At 51.5% G+C, this 15,978-nt stretch overlaps 1 protein-coding gene across 3 annotated transcripts in view; it reads left to right on the forward strand.

Annotated features, from left to right (window-relative positions):
• The window catches only part of Elavl3 (ELAV like RNA binding protein 3), a 36,282-nt gene that overhangs the window by 736 nt on the left and 19,568 nt on the right, over positions 1-15,978 (forward strand). For 2 of the 3 annotated variants that reach the window (XM_028872518.2, XM_028872520.2), the window contains exons 2-3: positions 13,368-13,587; positions 13,783-13,886. In XM_028872518.2, the coding sequence (XP_028728351.1) occupies positions 13,368-13,587; positions 13,783-13,886 (324 nt within the window). The remainder of the gene's footprint in view (positions 1-13,367; positions 13,588-13,782; positions 13,887-15,978) is intronic. The other variant, XM_028872519.2, reaches the window with a different exon arrangement.

Consider the following 15,978-nt stretch of genomic DNA (forward strand, 5'->3'; position numbering starts at 1 on the left):
CAGCATCCCAGGCCCAGACCCGCAGGCCGCCCGGGAGGACGCGGGCCGCGATGGCCTTCTGTTGGTCCGGGCAGAGGCCACAGGGCATTCTCTGAGAGCTTTTTGTGGGGGATGGAGAGGCGGGGTGGCATCGGATCGCGCTACCCCGGGCCCCGGCCGCGCCCGAGAGGCGAACATCTTCGTCCTCGAGCCCCGTCGACCTTGCGGCAAGCGGGGAGGGGAGAGGAGGGGGCGCCCCGAGGCCTCGCTGCCACCGCCGTGGTCCCTTTGTCTCTCCGCCCTTCTTCGCGGGCCGTGGCCTCGCGCGGGGCCTTGGGCTGCCGGAGGGGGGGGGGGGACGAGAGGGGGGTTTCTCGTTTCCCCAGCCGTTGCCTCCAGGTGAGGGGGTGAGGGGCTGCAGCAGCATCCCATCGGGCCTTCTGCACGCGCCCTCCCCGGGCCAGGGCTCCGGGCCTCGGGGTGACCTTGAACGCGCCTGCAACTCTCGCCGCTCGGCCGGCGCGCGTTCGCTTTCAGCAGCCTCGGAGCTGGTCAGCTCCCGAACTCACGGCCCCGCCCGGTGTGCCACGCCCTGCCGTGCCACGCCCATCCAGGCCCCGCCCCGAGGCCCCCAGGACCTGGCCTGGAGCGAGCCCTCGGACCTCCACCCGGCAACCCGGGCGTGTCCCGGGGCGGGGCTGGCCAGTGCTCACCGCACCCTGGCTCCACCCCCGCCTCCCTGAGCGACTAGCTCCCCGCGCCGCCGCGCGTCCTTTGTCTGGTCCCCGCGCCCAGCCTACCTTTTCTGCTCTTCGGAGATCTCTCCGTGTGTGTCTCTGCACACCAAGTGTTGTTCCCGGCCTCTTTTTCGAGTCGTAGCTAGTACAGTGGGGGACGGGAAGCTCAGTAGTCTATTCTGGGCCTTCTCTCTCTTGGGCCCGGACCAGCCCACCTGGCTCTAAGAAAGGACCATCTCCTCCCCGACGCCTTCCCAAGACCGGCTCTTCGTGCTGTGTGACCTCAGGCTGGTTCCTTACCATCTCTGGGCCTCAAGGTGCTCATTCAGGTCTGAGAACAGGAGTGTGGCCTCCTGGGGACTCTCAGAAACCCCATAACAATATAGCACCCCCTAGACTTCCCCTCCTCTGTTGTTCTGCTTGAAAAGAATGCGCAAAAGAGAAGAGGGTGTGGTCAGAGGTTACAGCAGGGCCCGGAGCCCCGGGGGCGACCTGGAATTGCCATGGGTGGTGGTGGGGGACACTCTAGAAGGAGGAAGTGAGGGGGATGGAGACAGTGAGGGCCCCTAGCAGAAGTAGAGGAAAAGGGTTCAGGAATTGGAGCTCAGTCTGCACCACGTGGTGGCCCCGACTTGCCTGCATAGTAGATAGCCAGCCACTCAGTGGCTATTGTCACCAGGCATCTGTCACCGTGACTGGGGCCCAGAGGCCCAGCTGGAGGCCACGGGGGTCTTTGGAGCAAGTGGCTTTAGGTGTGTTCTTGACAAATCCTTCCTCGGCTGTGTGTGATGGGGTGAGGCGTGCAGTGGTAGAGATCGAGAGTGGGAAGAAGCCAAGAGTGAGAAACAGACCCACAGGAGGAGCCAGGGAGGGAGAGAGGTCCCGCTCAGTCAGTTCTGGGCCCGTCCTCACGGTCCTTCCGATCGCTGCGGTGCCGCCAACCCAGGCTACGCAGTGACCACCGGACAGGCCGGGTGTGGCTTCTGCCAATCCGATCCCCATTATCGGCTTAGGCGGCTCAGCAGGTTCAGCTGTGAAAGGGACTCCAGGCCCTGCCCAGCTAAGCCGAAGCAGGGGGGAGACTGGGAGATGAGAGGCTGGCAGCAAACTCCCCAGAACCAGCTCGCCCTGGTACCCCCTGACTGATGGCAGGGCAGCTGGTAGGTAACTCCGCAGACTCCGGGGCCAGTAAATCAGGGGGCAGTTGCTGACTGAAGCTGGGCATGGAGCTGGCACTGGCTGAGCCGGGGATTGCCATCGTTTGTGCCAACCTGAGTCTGTCCCCAGGACACACGTGGAGGAAGGCAAGAACCAACGCCTCAAAGTTGTCTTCTGACCCCCACACAGGTGCAGTGGCCCACAGGAGCGCGCACACACAGGAACACACACACACACACACACACACACACACACACACACACACACACAGGCCTATCTAAGATAGGCTCCATAGCAAACGCTAAACCATTACCTCTGGCCTTGGTCTCTCCATCTGAGAAATGGAGCAAATGGTTTCCAGTTTTCTGAATAGTGCTGGAAGTCTACAAACATGTAGCTGGGCATGGTGGCATGGAGGCCAAGGCATGTGGATCTCTGTGAGTTCAAGGCCAGCCTGAGGTATGTAGTGTATCCAGGACAATGGGGCTACATGATGAGACCCTGTCTCAAAACAAACGAAACAAAAATCCAGACTCCACGTGCTCAGTGCCTGATACACAGGGGGCTCCAAAAACTAGGATGTGAGTGCCTAGCACGTGCAATGTCTTACGTTCCAAAGTAATATCTGGAGTGTAGTGAACAGTCGGCACAAGGCATTACTTTGCTCTTTGGATGTTTGGTTGTCTTTTCATTCAGTGTTGTTTCTAAGACAGGTTTGATTCCGCATCAAGCTCCGAGGTCCAGGAATTACAGCTTGGGCTGGCAGGCCAGTCCTGGTTTGCTAGTTTAGTTTTGTTTTGTGGTGTTTGTTTTTGTAGTGCCGGGGCTGGAACCCAGGGCCTTGTACATGCTAAGCGAGGGCTTGCCATACAGTTATGCCGCTGTGGCTGTTGTTATTACCATTGGCCATTCATTCTTTGCTCCTAGATGTGAGTTTTTCATTACACTTGTAAATTGGTTTGTTTATGTGTGTGGCGGTCAGAGGACCACTTGCAGGATTTGGCTCTGTCCTTCCACCACGTGGATGCCAGGGCTCACACTCAGGCGCGGTTGCATGCGTCTTTACCCGCTGAGCTCTGGGTTTGTTTCTCATGAGGAAGCTGGGGATAGGCTTGGCGGCAGGGTGCCTGTCTAGTGTGAAAGAGGCCTGAGTTCAGTTCCAGGACTAAAAAGGCAAAACAAAAGAATAGGATGGCAAGCTCTCAAAACACAGGCTGTGATATCAACATAGTGTTAATATTAGGGAACCTGAATCGGGCGCGGCGGCGCACGACGCCTTTAATCCTGGAACTCGGGAGGCAGAGGCAGGCTCATCTCTGAGCCCAAGGCCAGAAAGAAAGAAAAGGAAGGAAGGGAGGGAGGAGGGAAAGAGAATATTAGGGAACCTAAATGTAGACCTTGCAGTGTTCATTCAGCTGTGCCCATGACAGACATTGCTAATAAGCCCAGGATTTAGTCAGTGCAGGGCGTGTTCCTTTAGAGACCGGATGTGTCTATGGAGCACATGACTAGGCAGCTACTCTCAGCTGACTGGCGGTCAGAGGAGACCCTCTGAGGCACCCTTCCCTCACCCTACTGTACTCAAGATGCCCGGGGCCTTGCCGGCTTGAGGCAAGCTACACCCAGCGGTGTCAACCTTTTAGACGGTGCTCAGCTGCCTCCCCAGCTACAGGGGAGGTGACCAAAGACCTTGTAAGCCAAGAACTCGGGAGCCACCCCAAGGGCAGGGTATGTGGCTCAGCTGGGAGAATGCTTCTTGGCATGCGACAAAGCCTGGACTGGACTCCCAGCTCCACTCAAACCGGCACGCTAACACAGGCCTGTAAACCCAGCTTGTGAAGGGTGGAGACTCAGGGGTTCAAGGTCAGGGACCAGGAGAAAGCTCGGCAGGTAGAGGGAGGCACTTACCATCAAGCCCGACAACCTAAGTTCAAGACCTGGGACCCTCACGGCGAAAGGAGAGAACCAGTCCTTAAAAGTTGTGTGGAGTCAGTACTCACTGAGGCAGGATGCTTGTAAATAACACTGCTGAGGCAGGGGCATGGACCTTACAGACCTCCTTCCACTTCTTACAACTAAGCCCACCGCAGACTTTACTGCCCTCAGAACGCTTTCCAGCTGCCCAACACGGGGCTTTCCATTCTCCCTCAGGCTGCTGGACCCTAATCTGAGGTTCGGCAGTGTGGACTTCAGGTAGCGCATCTGAGAATGCACAGTTGGGCAGTGTGAGCTGGAACCAGTCATGCGTGGTTGGCAGAGATCAGCAACTCCCTCACCCACCACTCTTAAAAAATTAACTTCGTGTGTGTGTGTGTGTGTGTGTGTGTGTGAGATGGGCATGCACGTGCTGCAGCAAATGTGTGTGAAGATAAGAGAACAACTTTGTGGATCTGTTCTTTCACCTTTACATGAATGCCTGGGTTAAACTCTGGTCCTGAGACCTCGACACCTCCATCAAACAGTTTTACAGATTTATTTATAGTGTCTGTGTCTGTGTGTGTGTGTGTGTGTGTGTGTACGCGCGTGTGTGTGCGCGCGCGCGCGCATGCTTGACTGTACGCATGTTTGTGTTCATACCTGGAGCTTGGTGGGGGTCCAGAGGCCAGAAGAAGGCAGCGGATAACAGAAAGGAGAGCTCCAGTTGTGAGCTGTCTTGTGGAACCAAACGAACAGCTGAGCAGCCTCTCCAGCCCTTCAGCCTCCATCTTTATGCGGCCCGATATGGGCTTTATTTTTGTAGACAAGGTTTCACTTCACAGTATTGGCTGGCCTGGAATTTGGCATGTAGATCAGGCTGGCCTCAAGCTCACAGAGATTCACCTGCTTCTGCTTGCCTACTTCTGGAGTTAAAGGTGTATGCCGCCACCATGCCCAGCATGTTTTTGGGGGTGGGGTGGGGTGGTAGGGCTTTGCTGTGTCTGCCGCACTGGCTCTAAGTCATGATGTAGCCCAAGCTGACCTCAGACTTTCACTCTCCTGCCTCAGTCTCTCTTGTGCGAGGTTTACAAGTGTGAGCCACTATGCATAGCTCAGGTATGCATTTCTATTTCATTTCTATTTATCTAATGTGAGGGGAGTTGGGGGGTGTTTGCATGCACCCCCCAAATGGCTGCCACAGTACACATGTGGAGCATGTCAGAGGACAGCTTGAAACAGTTGGTTCTTCCTCTGTGAAGGTCCCAGGGAAGGAACTCAGGTTTTCAGGCTCGTGGAAGGTGTCCTTACCTCAAAATAAAAAGGAAGCCCCAGTTTCCTTTATAACTGCCCACACTGAGTGTGAGCCTCTGGCTAGCAAGCATATATCCACTGGGGCCTGGATCACTGTGCTGACTTGAAGTCACAGAGCCCTCAGGGATCGCTGCTCCAAGGTGTCTTGCTGGTCCTCAGTTTTAGGTATTTTGTTTGTTTGTTTGTTTGTTTTTTACAACAAGGTTTCATTAAACAGCCTTGGCTATCCTGGAACTTGCTCTATAGACCAGGCTGGCCTCAAACTCACAGAGATCCACCTGCCTCTGCCTCCCAAGTGCTGGGATTAAAGGTGTGCGCCACCACCGCCCAATTTATTTTATTTTTTTGAGACAGGCTCTCTTAATCCAGGCTGGTCTTGAATTGGTTTACGCTGCTGAGGATGACCTTGAACTTCTGATCCTCTGTCTCCAGTGCTTCGATAACAGGCATGTGCCACCATCCTCCAATCTCTGTGGTTTTTGATACACAACTCACTCTAACCCAGGCTGGCCTGAGCTGTAGTGGTGATCTTTGCCTAGCTTCCTCAGTACAAGGCTACAGGAATTACAGGCATAAGCCAACACACCAGAACATTATTTCAAAAATCCCCCTCCTTTTTTTCAGTCCTAGGTACTGAACCCACTGCCTCACATGGTAGGCAAGCACTGTACCCTGAACTATATCCCCAGTCAAGCTTTGGTAATTTTTAAACACACACATGGCTCTCCCTTTCTTCCTTCCTTCTTTTCTTTTCTTTTCTTTTCTTTTTTTTTTTTTAACATTTACTTGGTATAGGTGTGCATTAGTGTGAGTGTGAAAAGGTCAGAGGTCAGCTTCCAGGAGTTAGTTCTCTCGTATCTTGTGGGCTCTGGGGATTGAACTCAGGTTGCCAGGCTTGGCAGCAAGCACCTTTACCTCCTGAAGCATCTTGCCACCGCTGCACCAAAGGGCTGGAGGCAGTGCTGGTTCTTCGCCTTCGGGGAGCGTGGCAGACATGACCAATAGATCCCAGCGCTCTGCCAGCTGAACTGAGCCCTGGCTTTCCAAGGTCCTTGACGCAGCCCTCCCTCCAGAGCCATCGCCACCTGCTTTGGTTTTTTTCTTTTCTTTTTTACCGTATGGGTGTTTTGCATCATGTGAGTTCAGTGCCTAGAAGCCTGAAGAAGGTGTCAGATCCCCAGGACTAGAGTTACAGATGGTTGTGAGACACCATGTGGGTGCTGGGAATCGAACCCAGGTCCTGTGGAAGAGCAGCCATCGTAACTGTTGAGCCATCTCCCCAGCCTCAACTACCAGGCAAAACAGAGTCTCGAGGATACAAGGGGTATATTCAAAGACACCAGCATGCCAAAGCCCATGCAGCCTGAGTGCCTGACATCTCTCCTAGAGAATGCTAATGTGTTCTTCAGTGAGGAGAGGCGTGCATCTGACGTCTACTGCGCACACTGACGTGTGGTGGGTGTGACTCAGCACATTCCTTATGGTCTCTGCGCCTTAGTGGCTCACCTAGCCTAGCAGAATTAGCTCCTGCCTTCCACATTTATCCATTTGCAGCCGGTGGGGTGGCCACAGGAGCTGGGAAGTTGGCCCAACACAAAATCATAACCCTATTTAAAACAGGAAGTTTTGCCTAACATGTAGCACACACCATTAATCCCAGAACTCAGGAGGCAGAGACAGGTGGATCTCTGAGTTCAAGAGTGTCCTGGTCATCGTTTTTGAGATCCTGCCTCCAAATAAGCATGGAATTTGGGGGGACATATTTTGTTAAAAATTGTGTGGTTCTCCAGTGTGAACTTTGTAGACAACAACATCGTGTCCCAGTGTCAAAAGCTTGGACACACCAGTTAACATCAAGCTGAATTATACTCTTGAACATAAATGTAAGAATTGCTGAGCAGATGGGGAGCTGAGGAGGCAACACTTGCCTGGCAGAGTAAGGCTCTGGGTTCAATTCCCAGATCCCAGGGAACAGAAAAAAATCAGCCAACTAAATTAAGCAATGCAAACAAATGCAATTAAAATATGCATGACCAGGCCGGTGAGGTGGCTCAGCAGGTCCCTGCAGCCAAGCCTGACAACCTGAGTTCAGTCCCCAAGACCCACATGGTGAAGGGAAGAACCAGCTCCCACAAGTGGTCCTCTGACTGCCACGTAAGTTATGGCGTACAGGCACTCACACATATATACAAGTCAGTAAATAAAATTAAAAATCAATAAATATAACATAGTTAAGAGAATTTTGAGATAGGGTCTTACTATTTAACCCTGGCTACCTTGGAACTCCCTTTGTAGACCAGGCTGACCCAGAACTCACAGAGTTCCATCTGCCTCTGCCTCCTGAATTCTGGAGTTAAACGTTTGCACCACCATACTCAGTCCAAAATTTCATAAAATACATGTTTAAAAGTCTGCATAGCCAGGTTTGTTTGCCTAGGATGCTTGGTTTAATACTGGAAAAATCAATTAACATAATCCGTAGCAATAATGTATTAAATATAAAAGTCATTCCTTATGTTGGGCATGGTGGCCCAGGCTTAGAATCACAACACAAGGGAACCAAAGCAGGAAGATCACAAGTTCATTGTTACCCCTGCACTCAGGAGATGGAGGCATCAACATCAGGAGTTCAAGGTCATCCTTGGCTTTATACTGAGCTCCGGGCCAGTCTAGGCTCCCTAAAATCCTGTCACCAGCACAGAAGAAGATCTAGGTCCACATGGGAGCGCATACCTTTTTTGGTTTGTTTGTTTGGTTGGTTGGTTTGGTTTTTGGTTTGTTTTTGTTTTTTGAGACAGGGTTTCTCTGTGTAGCCCTGGCTGTCCTGGAACTCTTTAACAGGCTGGTCGAGAACCCAGGGATCTGTCTGCCTCTGCTTCTCAAATGTTGGGTTTAAAGGCACACCACGCCCAGCTTGCTGCACACCTTTAATCTCACCGCTTGTGGAGGCAGAAGCAGATAGATCTCTGTGAGTTTGAGGCCAGCCTGGTCTACTCTAAGTAGAGTTCCAGGCTGATTACTGATCAGAGATACACAGTGAGACCCTGTCTGGAAAAGAGAGAGACAGAGACAGACAGATGGACACAGAGAGACAGACCGGGAAGGGGATGGTGCAGTGCCTGTAGGTTAAAAGCACTTACTGTTTGCAGGGGACCTGCATTCCCAGCACCCATGTCTCACACCTGCTTCTCACTCCAGGAGATCTGATGCCTCTGACCCTGCTGGCATCTGCACTCACATACCCACACACAGACACATAACTAAAAACAGTAAAAATAAATCTAAACAGTTCCAGACCATTAAGGGCTACACAGAAAAGCACTATCTCAAAAAGCCACCTTCCCCCCAAAAGTTACTTTAATAGATAGAGAAAATATTTCCATAAAATCCAACATTTACAAACCTTATAGAACAGGCACTGTAGAGCATAGTTATGATCCCAGCTGCTTGAGAGTTCTGGGTTTGCAAGCTGAAGGATAACCTGAGCATCTTAACAAGACCATCTCGAGCTGGGGGAAGGTTTGGACACAGCTTCAGAGTGCTTGCCTAGTGTGCACAAAACACCATTATTGCATTATACATGTAAACCCGGTGGGTGTGTGATGTCAGCCCCAAGTCCCGGCACTCAGAGCTTCACAAGTTCAAGGTCATCCTGGGCTGCTTTGGGCTATAGGAAACCGTGGCTCAAAAGAAAATACAACAGCTAGAGAAATAACAGTGTGGTGTACTCATCCAGGATGTATGAGAACTCAGGTCCACTCCCTGCTGAAAGGACAAATCTAGATCAAAATCAAACACGGCTTTTTTTTTTTTTGCTTTTGTTTTTTTAACTGCTAGAGACCAGACTGAGAGGTGGCTCACGCCAGACAAGCACTCTGCTCCAGAGTCACAGTCACAGCTCCAGCTCCCGAAGAAAATGTTCTGGGTTTCTCTTTTCTTTGTTTAAAATTTACTAGTGTGTGTGTGTGTGTGTGTGTGTGTGTGTGTGTGTGTGTGTGTGTGTTGGGGGGTGGGGTGGGTCATAGGGCGTCTTTTAGGACTTGATTCTCTGCTTCCAGTGTGGGATCTGAGGGTCAAACTCAGGCTGAGAACTTTTGGGCTAGAGTGTCTACTAGTGTCTACATCACACCCACCTCCAAATTCCATACAAAATAATTGTTTTGTTCTGAGACAGGGTTTTTCTGTGTAGCCCTGGCTGTCCTGGAACGCCCTCTGTAGACCAGGCTGGCCTCGAACTCACAGAGATCCGCCTGCCTCTGCCCCCTGAGTGCTGAGATTAAAGGCGTGCGCCACCACTGCCGCCACCACCACATACAAAATAACCTTAGCTGGGTAAAGCTCATGTAGAAAAAAAAAATCTCTCAATTGCATTTTTAAGTTGTCTAGTATTTATTTATTGTATGTGTGAGCACGTGTGTGTCACGGTGTACATGTGGAGGAGGTAAAAGGCAAATTGCAGGAATGGTTTTTCTTTCTACCATGTGAGTCCTGGGGGACTGAAGTCAGGCTCTTAGGCTTGGTGCCAAGCACCTCTGTCTGCTGAGATGTCTTGCCAGCCCTAGGGGAAGAATATCTGTCGCTACGATGATTATGGAGCTGTTATTTATTATGGAGCATTAATTATTTGTCTGTTTGTTTGGAGCTTTTAAAAACATGTATGTATTCTGTACTCATGTGTATGTGTGTGCGTCTGTGTGAGTTTAGGTGCACCCAAATGTGCAGGAGTCCCTAGAAGCCCAAAGAGGGTGTCGGATTCCTTGGAGCTGGAGTGGCAGATAGTTGTGAGCTGCCTTGTGGGTGCTGGGAATTGAACCTGGGTCTTTGCAGAGCAGCCAGTGCTCTTAGCCCCTGAGCCGTCTCTCCAGCTCCCTGGTTTTGGCTTTTTGATACAGGGTCCGGGGAGCTCAAATTGGCCTTGAGTTAATGGGTCGTCCTGCCTCAGTCTCCTGGGTGCCGGGATTCAACACGTCTGTGTGTGCCATTCTCACCAGCTTCCTCCTCTTTACTCTGGGAGTCAGAGTCTCACTACGTAGCCCTGGCATCCAGAACGACACTGAACTCACAGAGATCCTCCTGCCTCTGCCTTCCCAGTGCTGGGATTAGAGGTGGGCGCCAGCGCCACAGCCTGCATAGCTTTTTGGTTTTGAGCATTTCTCTTTTTTTTTTTTTTTTTTTTTTTTTTGGTTTTCCGAGACAGGGTTTCTCTGTGTAGCTTTGCACCTTTCCTGGAACTCACTTGGTAGCCCAGGCTGGAGCATTTCTTTAACACCAGGAATAAGGACCCTTGCAGTGAGCTCCCAGTCTCCACCAAAAGAAGTGACAGATACAGTCTATAAATTAAGAAATTAAAATGTCATATTCTTTGCAGATGTTTTATGTTTTATTTTAAAAAAAAAAAAGAAAGAGAAGAAAGAAAGTCAAACCAAAATAGCTCACAGGGCGATTATAGGGTTAAATGGCTAATAGGAAAATTATGTAGGAAGGAAAAAATATCGACACCCTTGAGATGGGAGTTATCTCTGGTGGGAGAAGAAAAATAAATCACATCAGAGAAGGGCCTGATTGTGGCTTTAAAGCTACTAAAATCGTTAATTTCCACTTTTTGTTTTTGTTTGATTTTGATTTCTTTTCTTCCCTCTGTCTTTGAAACAGGGTCTCACAGTGTAGCTCTGGCTAACCTAGAAGTTGATATGTAGACCAGGCTAGCCTCCTAAGTTCTGGGATTAAAAATGTACACCACCAGGAAGGCTGTGACTACTTCTTTTTTTATGAAGAAAAGTGTTCCTTTTTTATCCTGAAAATTCCCAGACTGATTTTAGGTATTCGCTTATTTATCTGAAGTAACTGCTTATTTTCTCTTGCTGTAACAAAATACCTGAAGCTGAATGTTTATAAAGAGAAGAGAGGGGCTGGAGAGATGACTCGGTGGTTAAGGGCACTGGCTGCTCTTCCAGAGGACCCGGGTTCAATTCCCAGCACCACATGGTAGCCCACAACTGTCTGTGACTCCAGTTTCAGAGGATCCTGACACCCTCACACAGATGTACACACAGGCAAACACCAATGCACATAAAATTAAAACAAATAAAAAATTAAATGTAAAAGAGAGAGAGAGGCGGGACCCGCGAGCTGGTTCTGCAGGTGGAGGAGCTTGCTGCCAATCCCGAACTACCTGAGTTTGACCCCTGGCTCCCACCTGTTGAAAAAGAGAACAGACTCTCCCAAGTTGTCTTCCGACCTCCAGGTGTGTGCCGTGGCACGTGCACTACGCATACGTGCGTGTGCGCGCGCACACACACACACACACACACACACACACACACACACACACGCACGCACTAAACAACTAAATGTAAAGACTTGAAGTTTAGACAGAAAGGAAGTGTCTGGAGGACGCTCTTGTTTTTGTTAGGCCTCACTGCAGCCTGAGCTGACCACAAAGCTACCTCAACTGTCCTGTGTCAGCCTCCCCAGTGCTACAGACATGGGCTAGCGACCATGTTGGGCTACAAAAGAGGTTGTCTTAGCTTTGCTTTGGAGGTTGGAAGCCCCAGAGCAGGTGGTCCCATCTGTTCACCCTCTGGGAGGCCCTTGGGTTGGGTCCCAGGGTGGCAGAGAAGTGGGAATGGAGGACCTGGTGGCATGTGCTGACCCCCTTCTTCTGAAGGGGAGGAAAGAAAGGGCGGGCACTGCAGTGCTCAAAAGGCCAGGCCCAGGGATGATGGTCTTTCCGCACAGACCTAAAGGGGCTGGGGTGGCTCTGTAAGACACCCTGCCCCACCTAGGCCTGGGCTCCACCCAGCACTGTCCCCTAAAAGAACCTAGTCTCTCTATCTCTCTGTCTCTCTCTCTGTGTCTCTATTTATTGAAGATTTTATTTTATGTAGTCCATGTGTATGCATAGGTGAGCGTTGGTGCCTCTGGAAGCCAGAGAGGGCATCAGGTTCCCTGAAACTGGAGTCACAGGTGGCTGTGAGCCGCCTGACAGACTGGTCCTCTGCAAGAAATCAAACCCTTACCTGCTGAGCATCACTTCCCAGTCCCAAACAGCCCAGTCTTGAGAGAAGCGGCCAGGGCCCCTGGAGAGCATCAGTCAATCCCTTCCAAGGGAAACCTCCCTGCCAGGGACCTAATTACCTCCCCTAGGCCGATCTTCTTCAAGGTTCTACCGCTTCCCACCCCGGCCACTCCAGGCCCCAGCACACACATCTCTGTGGGTACACCCTAGCCTATCCAAACCATAATTTACCGTGCTTGTTGGCCGGGCTAGAGAGTGACTTAGATCCTCACCCATCTTAGGCAAGTGCCCCACCACCGAGGCACATCCCCTGCCCTTCTACCCTTTTTTGATTTGGTTTTAAGACAGGCTTTGGGGTGTGATGGCATACGCCTGTAATCCCAGCACCTGGGAGGTAGAGGCAGGAAACTCAGGAGTTCAAAGTTGACCTTGGCTACATAGCAAGTTTTGAGACCAGCCTGGGTTACATGAAACCCTGTCAAAAAAAAAAAGGGGGGGGGGCCAAGGTCCCACTGTTTAGCCCAGGCCTCTTCAGTGCTGGCATTATACACAGGTAAGGTACTTAGCCTTATAAAGCATTTGTACTTAGCCACATAAAGCATTTACTTTATTTTATTTTATTTATTTTGGGTTTTTGAGACAGGATTTCTCTGTGTAGCCATGGAAGTCCTAGAGCTAGTTCTGTAGACCAGGCTGACCTGGAACTCAGAGATCCGCCTGCCTCTGCCTCCCAGTGTTGGGATTAAAGGCGTGCGCCACCACCGCCCAGCCCTTTTTTTTTTTTTTTTTAATTTAAAACGGATTACATTTTAAAATTTTGCTTTATGTGCACGTGTAGTGCACAGGTCACAGGACAACTTTATGTAGTCGTCGTCGGTTCTGGAGACAGCTCAGTCTTCAGACCTGCTGTGACAGCTTCACCTGCTGTCTTCCCGTCGATCATTAAAAGAAGACAACGATGGATACAGCTGGCACTCGGGAGGCAGAGGCAGGTGGATCTCTGTGAGTTCGAGGCCAGCCTGGGCTACAGAGTGAGTTCTAGGACAGCCAGGGCTACACAGACAAACCCTGTCTCAAGAAAGAAAGGAAAGGGAAAAAAAAGACCAACAGACAAACAAAACCCGATGAAAACCATTACTACCCTCTCCCTTGACTCAGTCCATGTTAGACATGACTAATTCATCCCCAAACCCCTCTTTCCAGTGATGGGAACTGGGCGGTGAGCGGGTGCGACCTGTTTTCTCCAGCAGATACTGGGGGCCATGGAGTCTCAGGTTGGGGGGGGGCCGGCTGGCCCGGCCCTGCCCAACGGGCCACTCCTTGGGACAAACGGAGCCACTGACGACAGCAAGACCAACCTCATCGTCAACTACCTACCCCAGAACATGACCCAGGATGAGTTCAAGAGTCTCTTCGGCAGCATCGGGGACATCGAATCCTGCAAGTTGGTCCGGGACAAGATCACAGGTGCGTGGCCTCGGGTGGCAAGCAGGGAGGAAGTGCCGTGGAAAAACAAGTGTGACCTGGGTGGGGTACCTCGGGATGGATGGCGCCAAGTGGCTCTCTGGGGAACACACTGGCATGGGGACAAAGCTGGAGCGTGGCAAGTGTGTTGGGGACCCCGGGCAGACTAGGGAAGTCACTCTTCTGGTCCTCCCACAGGGCAGAGCCTGGGGTACGGGTTTGTGAACTATTCTGACCCCAATGATGCGGACAAAGCCATCAACACCCTCAACGGCCTCAAACTGCAGACAAAGACCATCAAGGTGAGTGTGTGTGTGTGTGTGTGTGTGTGTGTGTGTGTCGTGAGCCCTGCCCGCATCTCCTCTTTTCCTTACTGGTCACGTGGCTTTATTTCTCTGAGCCTCTTCCCTCACCCATCAATGTGAGAGATTCCTGTATTTTTATTTTACTATTCTGTGCATATGTGTGCATGGGCACACGTGTGCCACTGTGTGTGTGAAGACTAGAGAAAAGTGTGGGAATCACCATGTGGGTCCCAGGGATCCAGATCAGATGGTCAGCCTTGGCACCAACTGCCTCTACCAGCTGAACCATTCCTCCTGGATGGGGACGTACTGCCAACATTAAGTCCTTACCATGTTCTTTGGAAGACTTAGGGAATCTGCCAGGCCCAGGAGATAGGACAGAGTGACCAGGACCCCACGGGCAGACCCCCTCCCTGTCTTTGTCCTGGAAGAGGGGGTGGGGCCCATCTGCCATCTGGAATCTAATTAGGGACTGGGGAGGGGGGGGTGCAGCGGCCCCTCCCCCACCTTCCTGCATTGCCCCTCCCCCATGGCCTCCCTTCTCAGCAGCTGCAGCTGGGACCATGTGAGCCCAAGTTCCCTTGGGAAGAATCACCATGGAAACCCCCCTCTCTGAGTTGGCCTGGGGGTGTTTGGACTCCTCCCTTCAAATCTGCTCCAGGACCCCTGGGGAGGCCAGGCTGAGGGTGCCCATCTGGCCCCCAATGTATCATGGGAAAAGAAGTATAGGAATCTTTTCCTCTCCCCAGAGTGGGGGAGGGAAATGGTGCCACTGGATGAGTCTTTCTGTGGTCAGCTTGATCCAGAGGCCCCAGGGGCATGGGGGTGGCCCCAGTGACTGTCAGTAGATCTGCAGGGGTGTGCCAGGCAGTGAATAAGTGACCCTAGTGTGGGACACAGTGCCTGTGCAGGTGACTGTTGTGAGATGGGTCTGGATAATTGAGGTTTGAGGTGTGGGGCTGGCAGTGTGGCTCAGTGGTAGAGTGCTTGCTTGCCCAGCCTGTAGAGTTCCAGCTGCAGCACAGACATGAAGAAACGATTGGGGGCGGAGCCTGGAGAGATAGCTCAGTTGTTCTTACTGCTTTGAAGACCTAAGTTTGATCCCCAGAACCCTAATAAGCAAGCCAGGCATAGTGGCTCATAACTTTAATCCCAGGACTCAGGAGGTAGAAGCAGGCAGATCTTTGTGAGTTGGGGCCAGCCTGGACTATATAGCAAGTTCCAGCTCAACCAGAGCTATACAGTAAGACCCTGTCAAAAAAGAAAAGAAAAATAAAGGCAGGTTTGGTGACCTTTGCCGGTAACCCCAGTGCTGGAGCGAGGCAGTGAGGCCCCTGGCACTCTATCTCAAAAGTGGACAGCTCCTAATGACTCTTTTTTTAAAGATGTATGTATTTATTATGTATACAGTGTTCTGCCTGCCCACCAGAAGTGAACACCAGATCTCATTTCAGATGGTTGTGAGTCACCATGTGGGTGATGGGAATTGAACTCAGGACCTCTGGAAGAGTAGCCAGTGCTCTTAACCGCTGAGCCATCTCTCCAGCTCCCTCCTAATGACTCTTAAGGTTGACCCCTGGCCCACACAGGCACACATACTCATGCATAAGATTGAGGGCTCAGTTTCTGCAAGTGTCACCCACCCTGCATGCATGGAGGCCCTGCTTGGTTGGTTCTCCAGCACCACACACACTGGGCCTGGTGGAGGAAGCCTGGGATCCCGGCATTCTGGACTTGGCAGCAAGAAGATCAGGAGTTCAGGAGAATTGCTGGTTTCACGGCCTGGGCTCCACGAGACCGTCTCCAAAGACAAACAGCAACAGACAAAATGACTCTTGAGTGTGTAGAACCTGGTGTCAGTGTGACATGTGCTTTGTGACACTTTGTGACACTGCGATTCCTGTTGTGGCTTCCAGGGTGCACTCGGGATGAGTCTGTTGCAACAAGATGTTTGTGTGGTGTGTGTGTGTGTGTGTGTGTGTGTGTGTGTGTGTGTGTGTGTGTGTCCGGCCTGTGCCAGGTTTGTGGGCTGTGCTGTGGGGTTGGTGCATGGTTAGCACCTGACGCTTTTCTTACTGTTGTTCTGGAG

Source organism: Peromyscus leucopus, chromosome 7, assembly GCF_004664715.2.
Source record: "Peromyscus leucopus breed LL Stock chromosome 7, UCI_PerLeu_2.1, whole genome shotgun sequence".
Taxonomy (NCBI): domain Eukaryota; kingdom Metazoa; phylum Chordata; class Mammalia; order Rodentia; family Cricetidae; genus Peromyscus; species Peromyscus leucopus.